This window comes from Saccopteryx bilineata, chromosome 6 (genome assembly GCF_036850765.1).
Source record: "Saccopteryx bilineata isolate mSacBil1 chromosome 6, mSacBil1_pri_phased_curated, whole genome shotgun sequence".
Lineage (NCBI taxonomy): Eukaryota > Metazoa > Chordata > Mammalia > Chiroptera > Emballonuridae > Saccopteryx > Saccopteryx bilineata.
In genome coordinates this window covers 121,032,453-121,056,240 of record NC_089495.1, presented here as the reverse complement: position 1 = coordinate 121,056,240, position 23,788 = coordinate 121,032,453, and the positions used below count along the sequence as shown (strand labels likewise).

The 23,788-nt window shown below is 44.2% G+C and overlaps 1 protein-coding gene, 1 non-coding gene and 1 pseudogene across 2 annotated transcripts in view; 1 reads left to right on the top strand and 2 right to left on the bottom strand.

Moving 5' to 3' along the window:
* The window catches only part of CECR2 (CECR2 histone acetyl-lysine reader), a 175,521-nt gene extending 162,958 nt beyond the window's left edge, over positions 1–12,563 (bottom strand). The window contains exon 1 of the mRNA XM_066237775.1: positions 12,136–12,563. Within this exon, the coding sequence (XP_066093872.1) occupies positions 12,136–12,261 (126 nt within the window). The 5' untranslated portion in view covers positions 12,262–12,563. The remainder of the gene's footprint in view (positions 1–12,135) is intronic.
* On the top strand, positions 5,554–5,629 carry TRNAD-GUC (transfer RNA aspartic acid (anticodon GUC)). Its single transcript has one exon. It is a non-coding gene; the product is annotated as a tRNA-Asp (tRNA).
* LOC136309371 (SNARE-associated protein Snapin pseudogene) lies at positions 12,459–18,593 on the bottom strand (annotated as a pseudogene).
* Positions 18,594–23,788: the final 5,195 nt, after the last annotated feature.

Genomic DNA, 23,788 nt, shown 5'->3' with positions numbered 1-23,788 from the left:
TTGCAGGTTTGATCCCCAGTCAGGGCACACGCAGAATCAACCAATGAATGCATCAATAAGTGGAACAACAAGTCAATGTTTCTCTCTCTCCCCCCTCCCCTTCCTCTCTAAAAATCAATCAATCAATAAAAATGAACACCTATATGAAGAAATAAGAATGAAAAACTTCCCTAATCTGGTGAACGAAACATACAAATCCAGGAAGTGCAGAGAACACCAAATAAGATGAACCCAAAAAGTTCCACATCATAATTAAAATGCCAAAGGTTAAAGTAAAAAGAGAGAATCTTAAAAACATCAAGAGAAAAGCAGTTAGTTACCTACAAGGGAGTTCCATAAGACTGTCAGCTGATTTCTCAACAGAAATTTTGCAGGACAGAAGAGACTGACACGAAACATTTAACGTGATGAAACGCAAGGCTCTACAATCAAGACTACTTTATCCAGCAAGGATATCATTCAGCATCGAAAGAACACTAAAGAGCTTCTCAGACAAGAAAAAGCTTAACAAATTTATCACCACCCACCGGTATTATCAAGAGATGTTAAAGGGACTTAAAAAGAAAAACAATAAAAAATATGAATAATATGGTAATAACTAAATACCTATCAACAATTACTTTAAATGGAAACGGATTAAAATGCTCCTATCAAAAAATACAAGGTGGCTAAATGGTTAAGAAAACAACACCATTACATATGTTACCTACAAGAGATTCACTTCAGGTCAAAAGATGCACACAGACAGAAAGTAAAGAGATGGAGCCTAAATGGTGGTAGTGCATCAACCTGAGACACTGAGGTCCCTGGTTTGAAACCCTGAGGTCGCTGGCTTGAGTGCAGGTGCACCAACTTGAGCACAGAATCACTGACATGATCCTGGGGTCACTGGCTCGACTAAAGCCCCCAGTCAAGGCGCATGAGAAACAATTAATGAACTAAAGTGCCACAATTACGACTTGATGCTTCTCATTATCTCTCTTCTCTCTCACACTGTCTTCCTGTCATATCAGAAAGAAAAAAAAAAGTAAAGGAATGGAAAAATAAATTTTGTACAAATGGAAATGCAAAAATAGAGATGGGGTAGCAATATTTATATCAAAATTGGACTTTAAAACAAAGGCTATAACAAGAGACAAAGAAGGACATTTCATATACAATAGCCAAGATATGGAAGCAAACTGTCCAATGACAATTTGATAAAGAAGATGTGATACATATATACAAAGGAATATTATTTGGCCTTAAAAAATTATGACATCTTACCATCTGTGACAACATGGACAGAACTAGAGGGATTTAAAGCAAAACAAGTCAAAAACAGAAAGACAAATACCATATGATTTCACTTGTATACCGAATCTAAAGAACAGAATAAATGAACAAAGACAGAAACAAACTCAGACACAGAGAACTGACTGATGGTTGCCAGAGGGGAGGGAGGCTGGGGAGTTGTGTGAAAAGATGAAGGGATAGAAGTGCAGATTGGCAGTTACAAAACAGTCACAGAGATATAAAGTACAGCACAGGGAATACAGTGAGTAATACTGTAATAACTGTGCATGGTGCCAGGTGGGTACTAGGCCTTATCAACGGGATCACTTCATAAATTATATGAATGTCTAACCACTATGTTATATGCCTGAAACTAATATATTACTGAATGTCAACTGTGCTTTAAAATTTTCTTTTAAAATGTTAAATAAACTAGCAAGTCCCCCCTAAAAATGCCCCCCCCCATATAACAGTGCTCCCTGAACAAAGAACTGCAGGACACTGATTATAAAAACTGTCTCCCACACCTAAAACAATCTGCAAACACAACCTTTCCGGGAGACAGCAGACACACAATGGGAATGGGGGGAAGAAAAGATCTGCTAAAGAAGTAGATCTGTTAATTTAACACATTTTCTGTCAAGCAAATCAACTGTCCTTATTGCCATTGTTCCTGAGACAATGAGACTCAGGGAAAGGGTGTTCATTAAAAGGAACCAGTCTGGAGAAAAAAAGCACTCTTGCAGTCAACCAGATTGCTTAAAAGCATTCCCAATTTTAAAAACTTACTCTGTTCTCAGGAGTTATTAATTGGTGGTAATTTAAAAGTTCCATTAAAAACATGAAGTGGTGAGTGTAATCATGACCCTATCACTTCCTCTATTTTCACCTAGTTTTGGTGGAGGGTACAGAAGGGTGCATCCAGTCTGCTCTGACAACCATTCACACACTTAATTCGGTGGCCACACGCCTCAGTGACATACTGCCAAGTCAGGCAATTACTCTAGCTAACCCACCCTAGGGAAAAAGTAGACCCAACAAAGCTCCTAAGGAGTCTAAGCTGTAAAATAAAAGCTAAGAGCTGATCAACACAGTGTGAAACTTAGAACATGACGTCACTTAAACCAGCCAAATAGCCATCACAAACATCAGCTGAGGTTGGGGACTTTAAACAAGAGAAAGAAACACCATCTTCCTTACATTTTTACATAAACCATATCACATTTTAAATGGGTGTGTGGGTAATAAAGTACAAAACAGAGCACATAAGAGAACTACTCTGAGGAGCCATTCATCCTGCAAAGGAAGAAAACTTCTTTTGGCTGAAGAAGTGACCGCCTTCACACAAACCATACAAATTCTGGAACTTATACCATGACGCAGGCCAGAAATCACACCCTCCCCCACTACAGCCCAAACAAACCCCAGGACAGGATATCAGTAGAGTAGTACAACAATGGAGCAGAAGGAAAAACAAGTGTGGCCAGGCTTTACTTCTCAGCCAAAAGGATAAAAACTAAGGCACAGGGACCCAGTGGGTACCAGATACCCCAAGCTGGCAAAGATGAGATGGACATCTAAAAAAGACACCTAGAGAATCCACCGATAAATGGTTAACATCCCACTGAAGTTCTGCAGTATCTTTCATCCAAGACTCAAAGCCCTTCACTGTGTGCTATTACTGCTTAAGTCATCAACACTACATTTTTTTTCCTCCAAACCAAAAGGAAAATTTCTTTGAATCCATAAATATTTTGCCATACCAAGAGAAAAAGCCCATGGGAGAAACCATAAAGGATATTGAAGAGCTACATCAAGAAAGGTTCTGTGGTTGGTATGTTCTAAATTAAAAGTCCTGATGAATAATAAACTCCACAGCACTTGATATATGAATATGTCCCAAATGTGCATGAGGATTGGGACACACACACACACACACACACCCTCAGGTTAGGTCTCACTGAACTCTTGACCTAGTCATGACTAACCCCTCCCATAGTCCACCACTGTACAATGCTCGAGAGATTTGTTAAGAAGAGCCTGTGCCCTGACGGGCGATGGCAGCAGGGCATACCAGCCTGAGGATGCAACGCTACACCCCTCCTCTTCCAGAGGTGCAGCACCAGGCCCTGCCTGAGGGACAGCTTCCTCTACAGGAACCCAGTCAGCTCCACACCGTCCTCTCTACTGCCCCCAAACCACTCTTCTTCCCTTAAATGACTGTGCAAGAAAGAAAAAAGTACATCTGCTTCACCAAGTTTCTAACGTGCAATTGCTAATGACATACATGTCTGGGAGCAAATTAATTTCCTTCAATTTCTATTAAAAAAATTAGAATTTAGGGAAAAGAATCGCTGTCAGAAGAAAAAGCTCATCAGCTTCATATAAATTTGTATACATTCTATACATGTATACATTCTATACAACAACCCAACACTTGCCTTCTGTACTTACACCCTAAAGGAGTGATTCTCAAACAGAACAATCTTGACACACACACACACCCCAAGAGATATTTGGCAATGTCTGGAGACATTTTTATTTGTCATGACTGGGACTGCTACTGGCACCTAGAGAGTGGAGGCCAGGGGTGCTGCTAAACATATTAAAAAGGCGTGTGACAACTTCCCACAGCAAAGACTTACGTGGCCCTTTAAAGTATCAATGGTGCTGAAGCTGAGAAACACTGAGCACTGAAGAAACCAACCGAATCCTGAGCTCAAACATCCAGGAATTCCTTTCTCAATCATAAGAACTACTGGAAAAAAAGACTTTCCCAAGTTTTCCAGTATAAGATGATTAGTATACAGTAGAAGAAAATGGAAAAAAGGTACGGTAGAAGCATCCAGGGCACAGCACCCAATGGAACATCAAAACACGGGAACCTGACCTGTGGTGGCGCAATGGGTAAAGCGTCGACCTGGAACGCTGAGGTTGCAGTTCAAAACCCTGGGCTTAGCAGTGTTTCCGTAGTGTAGTGGTTATCACGTTCGCCTAACAAAACCCCGGGCTTGCCTGGTCAAGGCACACATGGGAGTTGATGCTTTCTGCTTCTACTTTCTCTGTCTCTCTCTCTCCTCTCTCTAAAATGAATAAATAAAATCTAAAAAACAAAAACCACACAAAGGAAAGAACACAGCTCTCTGAAGAGTGTGCAGCATCAGATGGAAGCAGACCCCTGGCCAGAAGCTTTAACTGGTTTCATTTCAAGTTCTAAGTATAAATCATAATATAAATTAGCAAAAGTGACTGAAACAAAACATAATGCAAGACTTTCATCCTCCAGAATTCTGCATATCCTCAAAGTCTTAGATCAGTTTGAAGACCTCAGAGAGAGAAAATGTCAATCTTCAAGCCTTAAGAGCTACTTTCAAAGTGTATTTGCAGCCTGACCAGGCAGTGGCGCAGTGGATAGTGTCGGACTGGGACGCGGAGGACCCAGGTTCAAAACCCTGAGGTCACTGGCTTGAGCACGAGGTCTCTGGCTTGAGCATGGGGTCATTGGCTCAGTTAGAGCCCCCCAATCAAGGCACATACGAGAAAGCAATCAATGAACAACAAAGGTTACCCAACGAAAAATTGATCCTTCTCATCTCTCTCCCTTCTCCCTTCCCGCCTATCCCTCTCTCTCTCAAAAAAACACAAAAAAACAAAACAAAAACCCCCAGCAACCTATTTGCAGATAAAATTTCAACAGAAAGACAAAAATCAGATAAACCACAAACACATTCCAAGCGTGGTTTTGTAGCTTTTATAGCTTCAAGCTCGGTTTTGTAGCTTTCATCTGGTACAAAATTAATTTGTAAGACACAGATCCTAGAATAGTTCATAACCTTGATCCTAACTAGTGAAGTCAGTGATTTTCTTAATTAAAAATGCTACGGGCCCTGGCCGGTTGGCTCAGTGGTAGAGCGTCGGCCTGGCGTGCAGAAGTCCTGGGTTCGATTCCCCGCCAGGGCACACAGGAGAAGCGCCCATCTGCTTCTCCACCCTTCCCCCTCTCCTTCCTCTCTGTCTCTCTCTTCCCCTCCCGCAGCCGAGGCTCCACTGGAGCAAAGATGGCCTGGGCGCTGGGGATGGCTCCTCGGCCTCTGCCCCAGGCGCTCGAGTGGCTCTGGTCGCAATAGAGCGACGTCCCGGAAGGGCAGAGCATCGCCCCCTGGTGGGCATGCCGGGTGGATCCCGGTTGGGTGCATGTAGGAGTCTGTCTGACTGTCTCTTCCCGTTTCTGGCTTCAGAAAAATACAGGGAAAAAAAAAAAAATGCTACGCATGTTAGGCCCTGGCTGGTTGGCTCAGTGGTAGAGCATCAGCCTGTCATGCAGGAGTCCCAGGTTCGATTCCCGGCCAGGGCATACAGGAGAGGCACCCATCTGCTTCTCCACCCCTCCCCCTCTCCTTCCTCTCTGTCTCTCTCTTCCCCTCCTGCAGCCAAGGCGCCATTGAAGCAAAGTTGGCCCGGGCGCTGAGGATGGCTCTGTGGCAACAGAGCAAAGGGCCCAGATGGGCGGAGCATCACCCCCTGGTGGGCATGCTGGGTGGATCCTGGTCAGGCGCATGCGGGAGTCTGTCTGACTGCCTCCCTGTTTCCAACTTCAGAAAAATACAAAAGACAAACAAACAAACAAAAACAAAATGCTACACATGTTGAGAACCACTCCTAGAATCGTAGAGCTTTGGTCCTAGAAAATAAACCTAGGAATCATCTACATAGTTTAAAATTCCCATTTTATAAATGGGGCATTTGAAACCAAGTGATCTGCCTAAGGTCACAACTCAAGTCACTGACAAAGGTGGGCCCCACAATCCAAGTTTCTGACTGATCCCTTTTGAAAGTATGTTCAATCACATCAACTAGACCACATAGAAGCTGTGCAGTTCTGTCTGCTTCAGCTCAGTCCACACGGAATTTTTACATACAGTAGTTTTTGCAATTAGGGTTTCCCAGCATTCACTAGTCCTCCTCATTCTTACCCTAACAAACAGCAAGAAATCTAACCTGAGCCTCTCCTGATCAAAGGGCAGACAGTCCCTTGTACTTAATGCAGCCAAGTTGTATTTTAGGCTATCCTGTGTTCCAGAAAATTAGGTAAGACCAAACTGAACTAGTCATATAAAGCAAGACAGATGCTAACCTAGGCTGTCCTTCAGAGATGAAAGGGCACTCGCTCTTTCTACCACTGTAGAAGCTCCCAACTGCCCCCTCTGAATCAACTTCACATAGCAGACAAAAACTAAAAAGACTTCCCTTTCAAGTTGTTGGTATAAACAGAAAGAGATCTAGTATCCACTTCTGGAGTCTTCAACTCTGACAGAACACACTCTCCTTTCAGGATTTCAAACTACATGAACATTTGCCCCTCCTTCAATTCACATCCTGTTCCTGGGTTTTCCTCATCACAGAAGGAGCAGACCCTGAATATTCAGAAGGCATTTATCATGTGGTATCTTACATTAAACACATTTGTGTGACAAACCACTTATTTTTAAATCATTTTAAATCACTTATCTCTGTCCTGGCTGGATGGCTCACGTGGCTGGAGCATTGTCTTGCAATGCAGAGGTGACTGGTTCAGTCCTTGGCTGGGGCACATACAGAAACAGATTAATGCTTCTGTCTCCCCCTTACCCCCCTTCCTCTCTCTGTATTCAATAAAAATAAAAAATTAAAAAAAATCACTTACCTCCAGATCTGCTCAAATATCACCTTCTCAAAGTGAGGCAATATCTAATTACTGGATTTTAAATTGCAACAACCCAACCCCCCTCCACTTGGCCTACCCTATGCCTCCATCCTACTTGATTTCTACTCACCCTCTGACATACTACAATTTGTTTACTGTTTGTCTCATTCTGCTAAAAAGAGGGCTGGTATTTCTGTGTTATGTTCACATCTGTACCTCTGGCATCTGGTACACAGCAGATGCTCAATAAATATTTGTAGACAAATGAAAACTTCTGTACTTACTTCAGAACTTTTAAAACAATCTTCTGTGTCCCATATTATTAGGAACCAAAGAACTCTATAGCATCTAGGTTTGCACTGCGGAATCTCAGTCATTACTTAGATCTAGCCCTTCATTCCATAGGTAATGAATGCTGAAGTAGAAACAGTGTCAGGCGGTAGCAACAGCATCAATCTTGAGGAGATCCGGTTAAAGTTTGCATGCAAACAACTTAGCCTCTCTAAACCTTTCTATTCCCTCATCTGTAAAATGAGGAGAACTCCTACCTCAAGGCGATGGTCAAGGATGGCCACAGACTAAACAAGATAACATTTGGAAAACGTATCAATGGTGGCATTTATCACCAGGCTATTTTGCCCTGCCCCAAGTCACAAGAGCTAGTTAGGGGCACAATTAGAATAAGAGTTCAAGTTTGCTAACTCCTAGTCCAGTGCATCTTGTGACATGAAACTAGGCTTCGGATTCCCCGATTCAGGGCCAATTTTACTCTTTCATCTAGTTCAAGGCCTCTTAACCTTTGTACAGGTGGGGACCGCTTTCAGAATTGTGTGAAAGCAATTGTCCCTACCTGCAGCAAAGTGCATATTATGTACACCGCACGAAATCTCCTAGAGCCCATCCACATAGGCCCTTGGATTAGGAACCACTGCTGGTACAACTTATGTACTAAATTACCTTCAGCAATTTTTATTACTTCTTTTCATGCTTACTAATTCATGCCTTGATACTCTTAATTAAGAGGTTGGACCCAAGGAAATACCAAGAGTAGAATTTAGGATTCAGAATTAAAGACATCCCCTGCCAGATAGTCATGCTGATGAGGTGAGGGCTGAACCATATATAAGCACATCAGGAAGGAGATACGAAGGCAGCAAAGGTTTCAGACTGAAGGGCAGGAAGCCCAGGGAAAAAGTAGACAGGACAATCAGATTATTTTTACCATGTTGCTACACTATATACAAACCATTTAGGTAATTTTCAAATAGTCACCTAGAGGCACCAAGGTCTCCTCGCTAAAGAAAATATGCCCTAAATGTTTGTGATGGAATTTCTGCTCCTAATCCCACACCCATCATGATTAACTCCAGACCAAATTATCAGACTATTTTTAAAATGATTCTATCCTCCCTGCCTTACTTCGGTCAAGTAACACACTATATTATTCACTGTAAAAATAACTGGCTAAAATATTGGTTAAAGTGTCATCTTAATACACAGAGGTTGCTGGTTCAATTCCCGTCCAGTTCAGGGTACATATAGAATCAGAACGATGTTCCTGTCTCTTGCTCTCTTCCTCTTTCACACACACACACACACACACACACAGACACACACACACACAAGTAAAATAGGCTAGGATAAAGAAAACTCAGTATTGACTCTTCCGGGAGATCAATATCAACTACAGCAGGGGTCCCCAAACTGCGGCCCCTGAGGCCATTTATCCCCCCCACCACCACACTTCCGGAAGGGGCACCTCTTTCACTGGTGGTCAGTGAGAGGAGCACACTGACCATCTCATTAGCCAAAAGCAGGCCCATAGTTCCCATTGAAATACTGGTCAGTTTCTTGATTTAAATTTACTTGTTCTTTATTTTAAATATTGCATTTGTTCCCATTTTGTTTTTTTTACTTTAAAATAAGATATGGGCAGTGTGCATAGGGATTTGTTCATAGCTTTTTTATAGTCCGGACCGCCAACGGTCTGAGGGAGAGTGAACTGGCCCCCTGTGTAAAAAGTTTGGGGACCCCTGAACTACAGAATGCAGTGTCATTGATTCACTGTCGTCCAGCTATACCTCAATATCCTCACCTGAAAAATAAAAAGAACACCCAATCTGTGACACAAATACATTGTGAAAACATCTGGTAATCTCTCAATCTGTTAACAATTAATAGCTTTTTCATCCCTGAGGGGCGGTATTTACAGGTGACTTTAATTCCCTTACCTATATTTTCCTTTAATTTTCAAGTTTTAAACAATGTTTATGTGTTGTTTTTAAAAGCAGAAATTTTCAACAACTTAAAGCATTACTTACACATTCATAGGTGTTTGGTCTGATGATTACAGAACTCCAACTTAGGGGGCTGGCAGCAACATATGAGGCTTTATGCATATCCCCAAAAGAAATCAGGTATATTCACTCTTCTGAAGAAATTATGTGCATCCATCCAAGGTTTATTAACAGAGAACCAAGTTGTTGTTTTTTTACATGCAAAAATAATATCCATGCTTTGGGAACCAGTTCTCTAAGTGGGAGGTCTTGACCTCTTGCAGAATTGTAGCCTGAATCCTCACAGCCCTTCCCTCTCTGAAAGATTCGCTTACTTGAAGTAGAAGCCAAGTCCTTCAGGCTTCTCCAGCCTTAATCTTCTATAAAGCCATGGCTTTACTTTGGTAGTCCAGTGTAAATATGAGATCCTTCCCACAGGTAAAAACTGGCTTCCTAAAAAAGCTAATGTCCAACTTCTACCACTCTATTATTGATCATTTCTATCTTTTAAGGATGCCATACATTAAGATTTAGGGCCTTTTCAGCTGGCCTAACAAGGTACAACTCAGCATTAAATTTTTTTTGTTTTTTAAAGAAAGGTCTTCCACCACCTCATCGTAAACTCTAACCAAGAGATGTTTCTCAAACTGTCAAAACAATAAACTACAGATTAAAAAACCAGCTAAGCAAATTAGAAGTAAATTTATTTATACAGAGAATCAAAACTGATTGTGTTTTTTGATGAGTCAAATTTGTTAGAAGTCTAAAAATAAATTTTAAAAGTTTTAATTTCTGATAACGACAGAAAACCTTAAATTTTACGTTAACCATGTCAAAACACATCTTACATGAGAAATGAAGATTATACATGAACTTCAGAGTAAAAACTCACTGACTCCTCACTGAACATCTGCAAATAAAAACAGGTATGAATAGTTGTCAAAATGGGAGTCCCGATATTCATTCCTGTTGCACGTTAATTCAAATAGCATACTTGACCAAAACAAGTGTCACTTCCCAGAAACTGTCATCTCAAATATCCCCCATTTCCCGCCCCTTACCTCACCTGTAACTGACTTTTCATTTGTCATAAGTACAAATTTGACTTCTTTGACCAGTTTACATTTCCTTTAGGATTTAAACCACATTTCCTTTAGGATTTAAACCGGCTACTACTTAGAAACCACAACTTTATTTCCTAGAACAAGTCACTTACTGATTAGTCTAGGTATCTGCAACAATTTAAGGTAAAATGAGTGACCTCTGTTTTTCCATCCACAAAATGGGAACGTACGGATATTAAAAAGATGAGATTTCCCAAAGTACTTTTGGAATGGGCCCTTAAAATTCAGACGCTGTAGTTCGGCATCACCTCAAGTTGCATTCCCTGGCAGGCAAGACAAGGGGCGGGGGCCAGTGTCCCAGCACCCAAGATGGCATCGTCCAGGGACAACTCCCACACAGCCACCATTTTGAGCGCCAGCACACAAACGACTCACACATTTCACCCCAACGGAAAGGACACCAAGGACTGACCCCCTAGAACAACAGGGGAACCTCTCCTGACTGTTAGCATCCCCCAAAACCTTTCATTGCCACGGCCGTGTTTCTCCCCCTCAGCCAATACAAATGCCCCCATGAAAATTTTGAGTAAAAAATTTTTTTCTTTTACTATCGCGTTCGAACTTTGAAAACACACACTCTGCCGCTACCTTAAACACTCAACTTATTACGTCTTCCTAAAACACACACACACACACACACACACACACACACAAAAAAAAAAAAACAAAAAAAAAAAACGACAGAAGCAGCACGCTATCTCATCACATTGTTTTCATCCGTTTAAACGAGGGGACGGGTCTCACTTTATCAGCCTGCATTCCTCTCCCCTCTCCCTCCTACCCGACCCCCATTTGATGTTTTTATTTTCCCCATTTCACTGGCTCTACCCCGAGAGCAAGTTCCCACACTTGCATTCACATAAGTCCACGGTATTCCGCGCACGGCACAGAATCTTAAAAATTACAGAGGTGAGGCAAAAATCTCAGGACGGAGCGAATGAAAAACAAACCCGAACACAGCAGAAAGTAAGGTCGGTGGGGGTGGGGAGGCGGCGATCACAATTCGCTCGTGTGAACCGGCGGTTCTGATTTCGCTCACTCCACGGCACCCCAGAAAAGAAACACGGACCCACGGTCCCCTTCACTTTGTCCGGAGGCAAAAGGTGGTAAGTCATCGCGCGTATGGCTGCGAGCGAGCACGTAGTTCAACCTGCCAGCAGATCACGTATCTTGCATCCTCTTCCAAAAAAAAAGGAGGATGCTGGCGGGCGAGCCGCTCGCCCAGGCGATCGCGTGGCCTCCGCTCCGCACGCGCGCCCCAGCCCCGGCGCCAGGACGGCCGAGAGCGCGGCGCTCACAAAGCCGCGGGCGGAGCACCTCTGGCCTTGCAGGGAGCGCCGCGGCCGCCGCGCGCCGTCGGGATAATGGTGGCGAGCTGCCTCCGAGAGCCCCCCCGAGCCGCCCGCATGGAAAGGGCCGCGCGTCCGAGGAGCAGAGCGCTGCTTGTGAATAACGGAGTCCGAAACTTTCCCTCCGCGGCGCCGAGACCCTGTGCCCGCGGCTCCGGGTGACCCATGCGCCCACCAACGGGGAGCGAGCCTCACCCGGTCACGGCTCCGCCCGGCACCCCATTTCGCTGCTCCTGGCGACGTAGAGCCAGCGCCCTGAGCCCGCGCCCACAAAAGCGCGCCGCCCGCCACAGTCCCGAGTCCGGACGCCTGCCCCGCGGCCGGTCCGCACAGCCCGCCGCGCCGAACCCTGAGCCCGGGCGCCCTCTCCCGTTCGCGCGGCATTCTGGGCGTCCCGAGCGGCCAGGGAAGGCGCCGCGGCCGCTCACCTCGATCTCGAAGTCGGGCAGGCGGAACGCCGTGCGAAAGAGCGAGCAGAAGTGCGCGATGGCCGGGACTTCCCACCAGGAGCGGAGCTCGCCCAGCCCGGCCGCACCGCCTTCCTCCGGGCACATCTCCCGGCTGCGGCCGGGGCGGCGGGAGCGCCGGCCCCGCGCTCGACGCGCTCCTCGCGGCCCCACGCTGCCGCCCGCCCGGACTCCCGCCTCAGCTCCTCGGGCGGGGGCGGGGGCGGGAGCTACTCCTCCCGCTGCTGCCGCGACTCGGCGTGTGCATGAGCTGAGGACGAGCGGGGGGCGGCGGCTCGGACGGCTCACTGGGACCGCTGCCGCTCCGGCTGCCCGTGGGCTTCGCGCCCGCGCTCCATCCCGCGGCGAAGGCAGCGGCTCCAGCCGCCCCGCGTCCCGTACAATGTAATCATCTCACAGCCGGCGAAAACAGATGGGGTTGGGGGCGGGGAGGGGGCCGAGCGAGGCCCGGGGGAGGGGCCGCCACGAGGAGGGGGCGGGGCTGCCTCGCCACAACAACAACCCCGCCCCCACCCGGTCCGGACAGCTGCACGGGAAGAGCGGGGGAGGGGAGCGGGAACTGAGCGCCCCAAGAAAAGCATGCGAGTGTAAGGGAGTGAGGTGCACTCCACGACCTGTTCCGAGATGCCCTCCGCTTCCCAGGTGTTTGGGGCTGAGGAGTTTAATGACTTTGATGAGTGGAAACAATAAAGGTCTCTCTCCCACCCCCCACTCGGCCTTAGTGGTCTCATCCTTTTAAAGGGCCCGCTGGGTGGTGTCTTCCTTAGGGGCTAGAACCAGAAAGACGCACGTGTGGGAGTTCGTTATTATTAGTGCCTGTGGTAGCAGGGGAACTAGTGGTCTGTGCATCGCAGAGATCTAAGGCCGAGAGAAATTAAGTGGTTTCCATTTGTTCTTTAACACTCCATCCAAGAAGCTCTAAGGAGGTCTAAAGTGGTTCTTTTCTCCGAGGGCAGAAGGTGGTGGGGCTGGTTAAGCTGTAACCCAGTAGGATGAAGGCGGCAGTGCGGCGGGAAGGGTGGGGTGGGGTGGGGTGGGGTGGGGGAGGCACCAATCTGCGGAGGTGCGGGAAGAGCGATCTCCTCCCATCACCCCCGGGAATGGACACGTGTGACTGCCCTAGAGAAGACGGGCTGGGATCCCTGCAACCACCATGACTGCAGGAAAGCTTCCTGGGAGGGTGCGCACCGTATAGTGAGAAAGCTGGGGGATGGGAAAAGGGAGATTGAAAAGTGTGTTCTGGTTGGGGGTGGAGACTTGCACGCCTGAGGCTTAGAGAATACTTTTTAGGAGGAAGGTGTTGAGGGATCTACTGTAGAAATGTTACATTCTACTGTATGTCAGAATTCTGTTAAGCCTGAAGGGAAAAGAAAAATCACTTTCCAAAACATCAGAAATTTGAAAAAACTACACTGAATGCCCAGATATTTGTACTAGTCACTGCAATTATTATTCAGTGTTGCATTCAAGTCTCAAAAGGCCTTAGTTGGTTTCTGTTGTATTCTACCTCTGAGGACACACTATCCTTGATGTTTCCCCAAAATTAATCAAGTAGTTACTGAGTGATGGGTACAATCACAAAGTGTATAGTGGTGAAGTAAAAATTCTCTTTTAAAAAAAAATCCTCTCCTATCTTTGAGCAATGTTAAGTCTGGAAAGAATAGTAAATATGATGATCATTACAGGATGGATTTTGGAGTGGGCCGTCTGGGTACTTCTACCTCTCCCTCCCTTTATTCTGGTAGCTGGTTTTATTTTTTAATTTATTTATTGATTTTAGGGAGAGAAACACCCGATTTGTTGTTCCACTTATTTACGCATTCATTGGTTGAATATTGTATATGTATCTGGGAATCGAACCTATAACCTTGGCATATCTAGATGATGCTCTAGCCAACTGAGCAACCTGGCCAGGTATCCTGGTAGTTTTAATACTCTTTTTTATTTTTATAAGGCGGCATTTTTTTTTTAAAGTCCAACTTGCCTAACCAGTGGTGGCGCAGTGGGATAAAGTGTCCACCTGAAATGCTGAGGTCACTGGTTCAAAATCCTAGGCTTTCCTAGTCAAGGCACATCTGAGAAGCAACTACTACAAATTGATGCTTCCCATTTCTCCCCCACTTTTCTCTCTCTCTAAAATCACTAAATATTGGCCAGGGCACTGAGGATGGTTCCATGGCCTCTGTCTCAGGTGCAGTGGAGCAACCGGAGCCATTCCTCAGCAGCCTGGCCAACATTGCTCTAGTCTTGGCTGCAGGATGGGAAGAGAGAGTTAGAGAGAAAGGAGAGGGGGAAGGATGGAGAAGCAGATGGGCGCTTCTCCTGTGTGCCTTCATAGAGAATCCAACCTAGGACATCCACACGCCGGGCAGATGCTCTACCACTGAGCCAACTGGCCAGAGCCTCAGACAATTTCTGACACATGTATAGATACTTCATAAATAATCATTCATTAGTATACAGGCACAAAACTCTCATAAAGACCGAGGATATACTGTCTTTTGGGAAGCTGTCTCCATGACATGCTCACTTGACATTTTACTAAAAGAGCACTTGGAATAATGTCAGAAGCAGAAATATTTTAGTCTAGCTGTCATAAGGCAACCAGATTTTTTTTTTTTTAATGAGGGCAGGACATAGAATCACTTGGGGAATAAAAAATAAATAAATAAAGTCACTAAATAAAATCTTTTTTTTAAATCCAACTTTTTTTTTTTTTTGTGAGAGAAACTGACGGAGACAGACAGGAATGGAGCAAGGTAAGAAGCATCAAGTTCTCAAGGTAAGAAGCGGCAACTTTAGTTGTTCATTGATTGATTTCTCATATGTGCCTTGACTGGAGGGCTCTAGCTGAGCAACCTTGGGGTCATGTCTAATCCCAGCTCAAGCTGGCAACCTGGTGCTCAAGTCAGATGAGTCTTTGCTCAAGCCAGCGACCTCCGGGTTTCGAACCTGGGTCCTCAGCATCCCAGGTCAATGCTCTATCCATTGTGCCACCAGTGTCAGGTCAAAAAATCCAATTTCTTAAAGGAAATGTGTATGTAAGTATATCCTTTAAGAATCAACTAATTTCATACTATTTTATTTTCTAATATGCTCCCCCCTCTATAGAAACAGTATAAAAGTTCTGCAGTTTTGTTCTTTTATTACCAGGAACTATTTAATGATTTACAATTCATTCTCAAATTCTACTAAAAGTTTTATTCTTTGATGAAAGTCAACATACTTTTAAAAAGCAAAGGCTACATTTGGGGTATTTATAAAGCACAGCTACTATGTAGATATTCAGTTAATAAGTGAGATGTGAAAAGGATGACAAGTCACAGTGGAATTAATCATGTAACCTGAATTAGATGTTTTCTGGACTTTTTCCCCCATCTTTATTCATTCTCTCACATATCAGTTTGACTTTCCACACTTTTCTCTCCCTTATTTAAGGGTTACTGCTTTTCTTCATGTTAGTTTCTTATCCATAATATTCTCACGGTTCTTTCCCCACCTTCTTTTTCCTGGTTCTCCATCTGTCTTCTGATTCTTGTCTTTCTCTTTTATTGTTTAATCTTTTTTTTATCTGGCCTGTTATTTGTCACTTCTAGCCAGCTTCATAATAATAGTGCCTAGAATGTTAACAATACCAGAAAACAGAAAACTGAGAAGTTTTGGTTACTATAGTATGTTTGAGTGCTGGTTACAATCTCCACACCACCACTTGAAAGCTACTCCATTGTCCTCTTCCCTCCTCCACACCACTGCCCAACCCTGTAAATCAGCGATTTTCAATCATTTTTATTTCATGGCATACATAGACTAATTACTAAAATTCTGCAGCACACCAAAAAATATATTTTTTTGCCATTCTGATGAAAAAAAAAAGGTATAGCCTGACCAGTGGTGGCACAGTGGATAAAGCATTGATATGGAACAGTGAGGTGGCCTGTTCCAAATCCAGGGCTTGCCTGGTCAAGGCACATACAAGAAGCAACTACTATGAGTTAGTTCTTCCTGTTCCTCCCTTCGCCTTCTCTCTCTCTCCTTTCTCTAAAAGAAATAAAATATTTAAGAAAAGGTATAATTTTGATTGATTTATCAAAATTTAAAAAAGTAATTACTTAACCTTTTTGCTTCAAGAGACTTTTAAAAAATAAAAATCAGGTGCGTATACTTGTATATAAAGATTTCTGGTATCAAGAATTAACCAGCCTGACCAGGTGGTGGCGCAGTGGATAGAGCATCGGACTGGGATGCGGAAGGACCCAGGTTCGAGACCCCGAGGTCGCCAGCTTGAGCGCGGGCTCATCTGGTTTGAGCAAAGAGCTCACCAGCTTAGACCCAAGGTGGCTGGCTCCAGCAGGGGGTTACTCGGTCTGCTGAAGGCCCGCAGTCAAGGCACATGTGAGAAAGCAATCAATGAACAACTAAGAAGTCGCAACGCGCAACGAGAAACTGATGATTGATGCTTCTCATCTCTCTCCATTCCTGTCTGTCTGTCCCTGTCTATCTCTGCCTCTGTAAAAAAAAAAAAAAAGAATTAACCAATCCGAGGCAACCTTATTATGTGATGTGACCAATAAGATGAAATCCTATTACATGACCTATATATTATGGTTCAAGACAGGGCGTTCCACTACACAGCTATTGTTGTGTTGGCTGTTGTCTTATTTTTTTACTTGACAATCTAAGGGAAGAGAGGTCAGTGCCCCTGACTATACAGTCAGGCATTGCATGTTTTAAAACATTTCTGCAGCACACCTGTTGAAAATCGCTGCTGTAAATCAACAAAGCTGTCTTGGAACTGGAAGTGCCCCCTTGTGGTGGTCAGAGACTTATCCTTGTTTCTGCCTGGGCACCTTTTTTCCCTGTGAGTGATTTGCCTTCTTTACCTTTTTCTTTTGAGGGTCACTTTTCAGTGTTCCTATGGACTGGCCTATGTTAATTGACTGTTTATGTTATCAGTAGGCCTTCTAGTCAACAGTAAGCTATCAATAGCTAAGTTTTGGGGGAGTCAAAATTTATACTCATAATTTGGATTGCTCAAGCGGTCAATGTCCCTAACTCCCAAGGGTTGTTCAAAGGCCAACTGTATTTCTTTGTAAAATATGCAGTTGTTTCAGTCAGCTATGATGGGATTTATATAGGTTTCTGGAGGATAATATGAGAAATTAATCATTTTTTTTCTTTTAACTGTTTAAGCATTTATTGAATGAAATAAAGACTGCTGATGCCTGACCAGGCTGTGGCGCAGTGGATAGAGCATTGGACTGGGACGCAGAGGACCCAGGTTCGAGACCCCAAGGTCACCAGCTTGAGCACGGGCTCATCTGGTTTGAGCAAGGCTCACCAGCTTGAGCAAGGGGTCACTTGCTCTGCTGTAGCCTCCCTCCCCGTCAAGGCACATATGAGAGAGCAATCAATCAATGAGCAAATAAGGTGTCGCAACAAAGAATTGATGCTTCTCATCTCTCTCCCTTCCTGTCTGTCTGTCCCTAACTGTCCCTCTCTCTATCTCTGTCAAAAAAAATAAAAAAATAAAAGACTGCTACTGCATTCAAGCTGGTGAAATTCACAAAAGAGGGTCATTCACACTGACTTTGCCTGCCCTCTCCAGATCCTTTGTGTGAACAAGAAAGTGACAAGTCACCGGGAGAAGACATGCTGTCCAGGTCCCAACAGCCAGCATTATAACAGGAAACACCTCCCTAGTTAACTAGGCTTGAAGGTAGAGGTGGGCCTTGAGTATGTAGCTTAAAAAAAAAAAAAAGTAGAGCCCTCAGCTCATTCTTGAAAGGAAGCAAGATTGTAATAAATCTGAGCCCTGCTGTACATAGGTTTCTTTGGACACCCACATAAATAGGTAAGACTTTTAAGTGCTTCAAACACAAACCATAGGACTGCTTTTGATGTCCCAGGGTTTATAGGATGTCCTGGAGGAAATGAGGCAGCTGGGAAATAGTATCTGTGCTGTTCCAAGGCCATGGGACCATCTTCTGGCCTGTTACTTGCTTGGGGAGCCCCAGGGCGGAGGTCAACTCCTGAATCTAGCATTGTCCTCCTTTGGGCTGTTTTCCTGGGCAACACTGTGGTTCAGCCACCACCACAGTTCTTGGGCATTCTATAGAATGCTATTGACCAAGACAACTGGTCACAGGACACAAAGTCTTTAAGGAGCTTTTTTACAAGCGGTAGAGAGCCGGGACCACTTTCTGACCCTCGCTGATGCTGCACATTCCGGTAGCCAGATTGTCATTTTGTTCCTGTTACTGTGCGTGGCTTTCTCTGACCACGTAGGTGTGTGAGTGCAGCTGCCACACAGCTGGTCGCAGGAACTCCAGGACCCCCCTTCCCCAAACAAGGTTGGGGCCTGTGGGCCCAGCCACTAGAGTTCCTGTCCTGGACACAGTGACAGAACCTGCTCCTGCCATCACGAATTGCCCTTACACTCAGTAACCCCCTTCTTATAACACTGTTTCTTTGGGAAATAAATAGCAAGTTCCAGAGGAGCAGCTACAAACATTCATGACCTGATTTATTTGAACCTTGGAAGGCATGAGATACATAAAAGTGTGGCTTCTTTCATAACTACAGCTGGACTACAACCCAAATATAATTAGCCAGCCAGTGTTCTCTCCATTGGATTCTGCTGCTTCTCCCCTCTAGGTAAATCGCCCCTTCTTTCCCTCTGCCTACCAGCCTGACCTGAATGCTCCTGTTTTGGTCGCAGAACCAAGTTGGAACTGGAGTCAAGTATAACCATTGTTTCTTACTTTATTTTTTATTTATTTTTCTTTTTTTCTTTATTCATTTTTAGAGAGGAGAGAGCAAGGGAGAGAGAGAGAGACAGAGAGAGAGATGGGGGGAGGAGCTGGAAGCATCAACTCCCATATGTGCCTTGACCAGGCAAGCCCAGGGTTTCGAACCAGCGACCTCAGCATTTCCAGGTCGCTTTATCCACTGCGCCACCACAGGTCAGGCTGTTTCTTACTTTAGTTGCCTGTGTTTAACTGAAGTTTAGTACCTCACAAATTACTTACTTTTTTTTTTAAAGATTTTATTTTATTGCTCTGGCTGGATAGCTCTAGTTGGTTAGAGCATCACCCCAAAGATAAGAAGTTGCCAGTTTAATTCCCCAGTCAGAACATACAAGAACAGATTGATGATCCTGCTCTCACTTCCTCTGTCTCTCAAATCAATAAAATGAGAACTTTAAGAATTTTATTTTATTGATTTTAGGGAGAGGAGAGAGAGATAAGGGGGAAGGAGCAGACAGCATCAACTCCTAGTTGCTGTAGTTGTTTCTCATAGGTGCCTTGACCGGGCAAGCCCAGGGTTTCAAACCCGCTACCTCAGCGTTCCAGGCTGGTGTTTATCCACTGTACCACCACAGGTCAGGGACTACCTCACAAATTCTTGACACACTCTAATGCACAACCTTTCTTTCTCTTTAGAGAGTTGCATTCTATAATGTATCTTGTCCCAAGAGGACTATAACCCAGGCTAATTTAAAGTTTTAGAAGTTGTAGAAAGTAAATTAGATTAGTAGTCAGGAAATTTGGGTTTTCTCTTAGAAAAGGCTCTTACTCAATCTACTTCTTCTGTAAAAGAGGCTTGTACTAGATGGTCCCTGAGTTCTATGGCTTTTACCTTTAAAAAAGAGCCAGATTAATACTCTTAAATTTTAAATTGTCATGTCATTCACCTGCTTAAAATTCAGTGACTTTCCCTAGAGCACAAGGGAAAGGCCCAACTCCGGTAGATTCTCATTCAAGATCTGCCACAATTTGGCTTCAACCTGTCTTTTCAGACTTACCTGCTAGTCTTTCCCCAACTAGATCTCACCAATGACTGTTTTCCTCTTGCCCATTCACTCACCCTGCCTCTTTCCTAGATCATGCCTGGAAAGACTTAGGTACAACTCAACCTCTCTGATCATGACTTACTCCAAACTCACTTCCTTCGAAAAGCTTTCCTGAAACACTCTACCTGGAGGATATCTCTCCAGGTTCCCTTACACAAGAAATTACAGTTTGCATGATTCACTTATTAAGCATGTCCTCTTCCCATTATTTATTTTGAAATGCTACTTTAATCTTTTAGTGTAATTGGGGCTGTCTTTTCTTCTCAACCCTATTAGACTTTTTGAGGAGATTGTTCCTAATATGCAGCAATTAAATAATTAATTTGATTATATAATTATATTGATAATGTAATTAAGTGATGGCATAAACTTAATTTGGAATTAAGATATTTGGAATAAAGATATTTGGAGCCCTGGCCGGTTGGCTCAGCGGTAGAGCGTCGGCCTAGCGTGTGGAGTACCCGGCTTCGATTCCCAGCCAGGGCACACAGGAGAAGTGCCCATTTGCTTCTCCACCCCTCCGCCGCGCTTTCCTCTCTGTCTCTCTCTTCCCCTCCCACAGCCAAGGCTCCATTGGAGCAAAGATGGCCCGGGCGCTGGGGATGGCTCTGTGGCCTCTGCCTCAGGCGCTAGAGTGGCTCTGGTCGCAACATGGCGACGCCCAGGATGGGCAGAGCATCGCCCCCTGGTGGGCAGAGCGTCGCCCCCTGGTGGGCATGCCGGGTGGACCCCGGTCGGGCGCATGCGGGAGTCTGTCTGACTGTCTCTCCCTGTTTCCAGCTTCAGAAAAATGAAAAAAAAAAAAAAAAAAAGATATTTGGAATTCCATTATTTAGAAGCAGGGAGGGATGGTTCTTGCTTTTCTTTCTTTTTATTTTTTTTTTTAAAGATTTTTTTATTTATTCATTATAGAGAGGGGACAGAGAAAGAGAGAGAGAGAGAGAGAGAGAGAAGGGGGAGGAGCAGGAAGCATCAACTCCCATATGTGCCTTGACCAGGCAAGCCCAGGGTTTTGAACCGGCAACCTCAGCATTTCCAGGTTGACGCTCTATCCACTGCGCCACCACAGGTCAGGCTCTTTCTTTTTAAAACATTTCTCAATAGTAGTTAAAGTTTTCATGATAAAAGATAATCAGAAAAATATATGGAAAACTACTTTTAGTTCATCTAATCATTGAGAAAAATAAGTGTTGTGCTAGGTGCTGACTACAAATTGATTGACACTGTATTTTTATGAAAAGGACCAGATTCAAACCCTTTTCAGAAAAGAACCTGTCCTACTCTACTACTTGTTACTTACTGTTATTACTGTGGCGTCTCTAAGTGCTGCCGGCCAGCTTATTTAATAAAATACAGCCAATGCCAAAGAATTGCTCTTTTTCCACTTCTGTTTTCTTTCTGGGCACATTCATGGTTTAGATTTCTGCCTAAGCACAAAATAAGGTGGAGACCATCTATGGCATCTCAAGTAAAAACGAAGAAATAATTTTAAACAATCATATTTTAGTTTGTCAAGAGTGCTTTTATCTTTTTCCCCCGACTTATTTTATTTTAATTTTTATCTTAGACCCCATTTATTTATTTATTTATTTATTTTTAAGCAAGAAAGAGAGAAAGAGACAGGCAGGAAGGCAGAGAGATGAGAAGCATCAAGTCATAGCTGCAGCAACTTAGTTGTTCATTGATTGCTTTCTCATATGTACCTTTTCTGGCACGCTCCAGCCCAGCCAGTGACCCCTTGCTCAAGCCAGCGACTTTTGGGCTGAAGCCAGTGATCTTGGTCTCTGATCTCACATTCAAGTCGGCAACCTCATGCTCAAGCTGGTGAGCCCACGCTCAAGCCACAGACCTCAGGGTTTCAAACCTTGGGTTCTCAGCACTGAGGCCGATGCTCTATCCACCACCTGGTCAGGCATCTTGGACCCCCTTTAAAGCCTGGTGTGGACTTGCTCACTTTCCAACATTCTCTCCTCCACCTTGCTTATTTTCTCCCACATGAAACTCTTTCTATGAGTCTTCAAGGTCATAACTTTCTCCGTACACATCTCCAGCCCAGCTTCAACCCTAGCTTCAGTGTCATTTCTCCAAATACTAACTACGTGTTTCCCATCACCTTAAACTCAACATGTTAAAAGGAAGAAAGAGAGCAAAAGGAAAACAACAACAAAAAACAACTACCTCAGCATTTCCCTCTCCATCTCACACACCCTCACTGACTCTGCAATTCCTTTAATGTAACAATTGGTTTCCAGATTCCCAGGCTCACCCATGACTCTTTACTCTCTCCCTTTATTCCTGGCTAGTAATCACCACCTTATTGGTTCTTCCTTTGTGTCTCTTGTATCCCCTTTCCTTCTTTTTCTTTAAAAAATTTTAAAGACTCTATTCATATTAGAGAGGAGAGAGAGAAAGAAGAGGGGAGGAGCAAGAAACATCAACTCTCATATATGCTTTTACCAGGCAAGCCCAGGGTTTCAAACCGGTGACCTCAGCATTCCAGGTCAACCACCACAGGTCAGGCTCCCCTTTTCTTTTGATAACCCCAGCTTCCTCTCTAACCCAGGTCCTTTTTATCTCACTATTGTAGAAGTTTTCTAATTGGTTTTCTTCCCTCTAATTTCTTCCCACCTGTCCTGTCTTGCCCAGTGTAGTGGGATTTATCTTATTAAAATTGTGCATCATGCCTGACCTGTGGTGGCGCAGTGGATAAAGTGTCGACCTGGAATGCTGAGGTCGCCGGTTCAAAATCCTGGGCTTGCCTGGTCAAGGCACATATGGGAGTTGATGCTTCCTGCTCCTCCCCCTGTTCTCTCTCTCTCTCTCTCTCTCTCTCTCTCTCTCTCTCTCCCTCTCTCATAAAAATGAATAAATAAAATCTAAAAAAAATTGTGCATCAGTTTTAAGAAGGTGAATTTAATTTTAATAATATTTTTTCTTTTTTGCTGAGAGGTGGGACGATATTAAGTCAGACTCCTGCATGCGCCCTGACTGGGATCCACCTGGCAACCCCAGCATGGGCCAATACTTGAGTACTGAGCTAGTTTTAGTGTCTGAGGCTGATGTGCTCCAACTGAGCTGTCATCAGCGCCTGGGGCCATGCACAAACCAATCAAGTCACTGGCTTCAGGAGAGGAAGAAAGAGAGAAGGGGGGAGGGAAAGAGGGGAAGAGAAGCAGATAGTTGCTTCTCATGTGTGTCCTGACCAGGAATTGAACCTGGGATGTCCATGTACCAGGCTGATGCTCTATCCGCTGAGCCAACTGGCCAGGACCAATAATATGTTTTCTTAAACCTCATATATCCAAACTATTATAATTCAACATGTAATCAATACAAAAATATTAATGGGATAGTTTATACCTTTATTTTCATACCAAGCCTTTGAAATCTGGTGTGTATTTTATACTGATGAGCATCTGAATTAAGACTAGCCATATGCCTGGGCTCAGTCTGCCACATGTGACCGGTGGCTGTATTGTTGTAGTGTCTAGTGTGGTTTGGGCAGCACAGGTCTACAGTAACCAAAATGATCAGTATTTACCTCAAAATCAGTGGTTCTTCCCTTCCTCACAGACTCCAGCCAGGCTTCTCTGACCTCTCTGGACTATGCCAGAGTCTCTCGACTTACCTTTTCATGAATGCTTAACTTCACTGAGAGAATAGTCCTTAGGTCCCCTTTATTTCTGTTCACTCTCTACTTCCCAGAGCAGTGTACAAATAATTGATCATAAATGAATGTGTGTGAAGTAAATGTACTGTGTG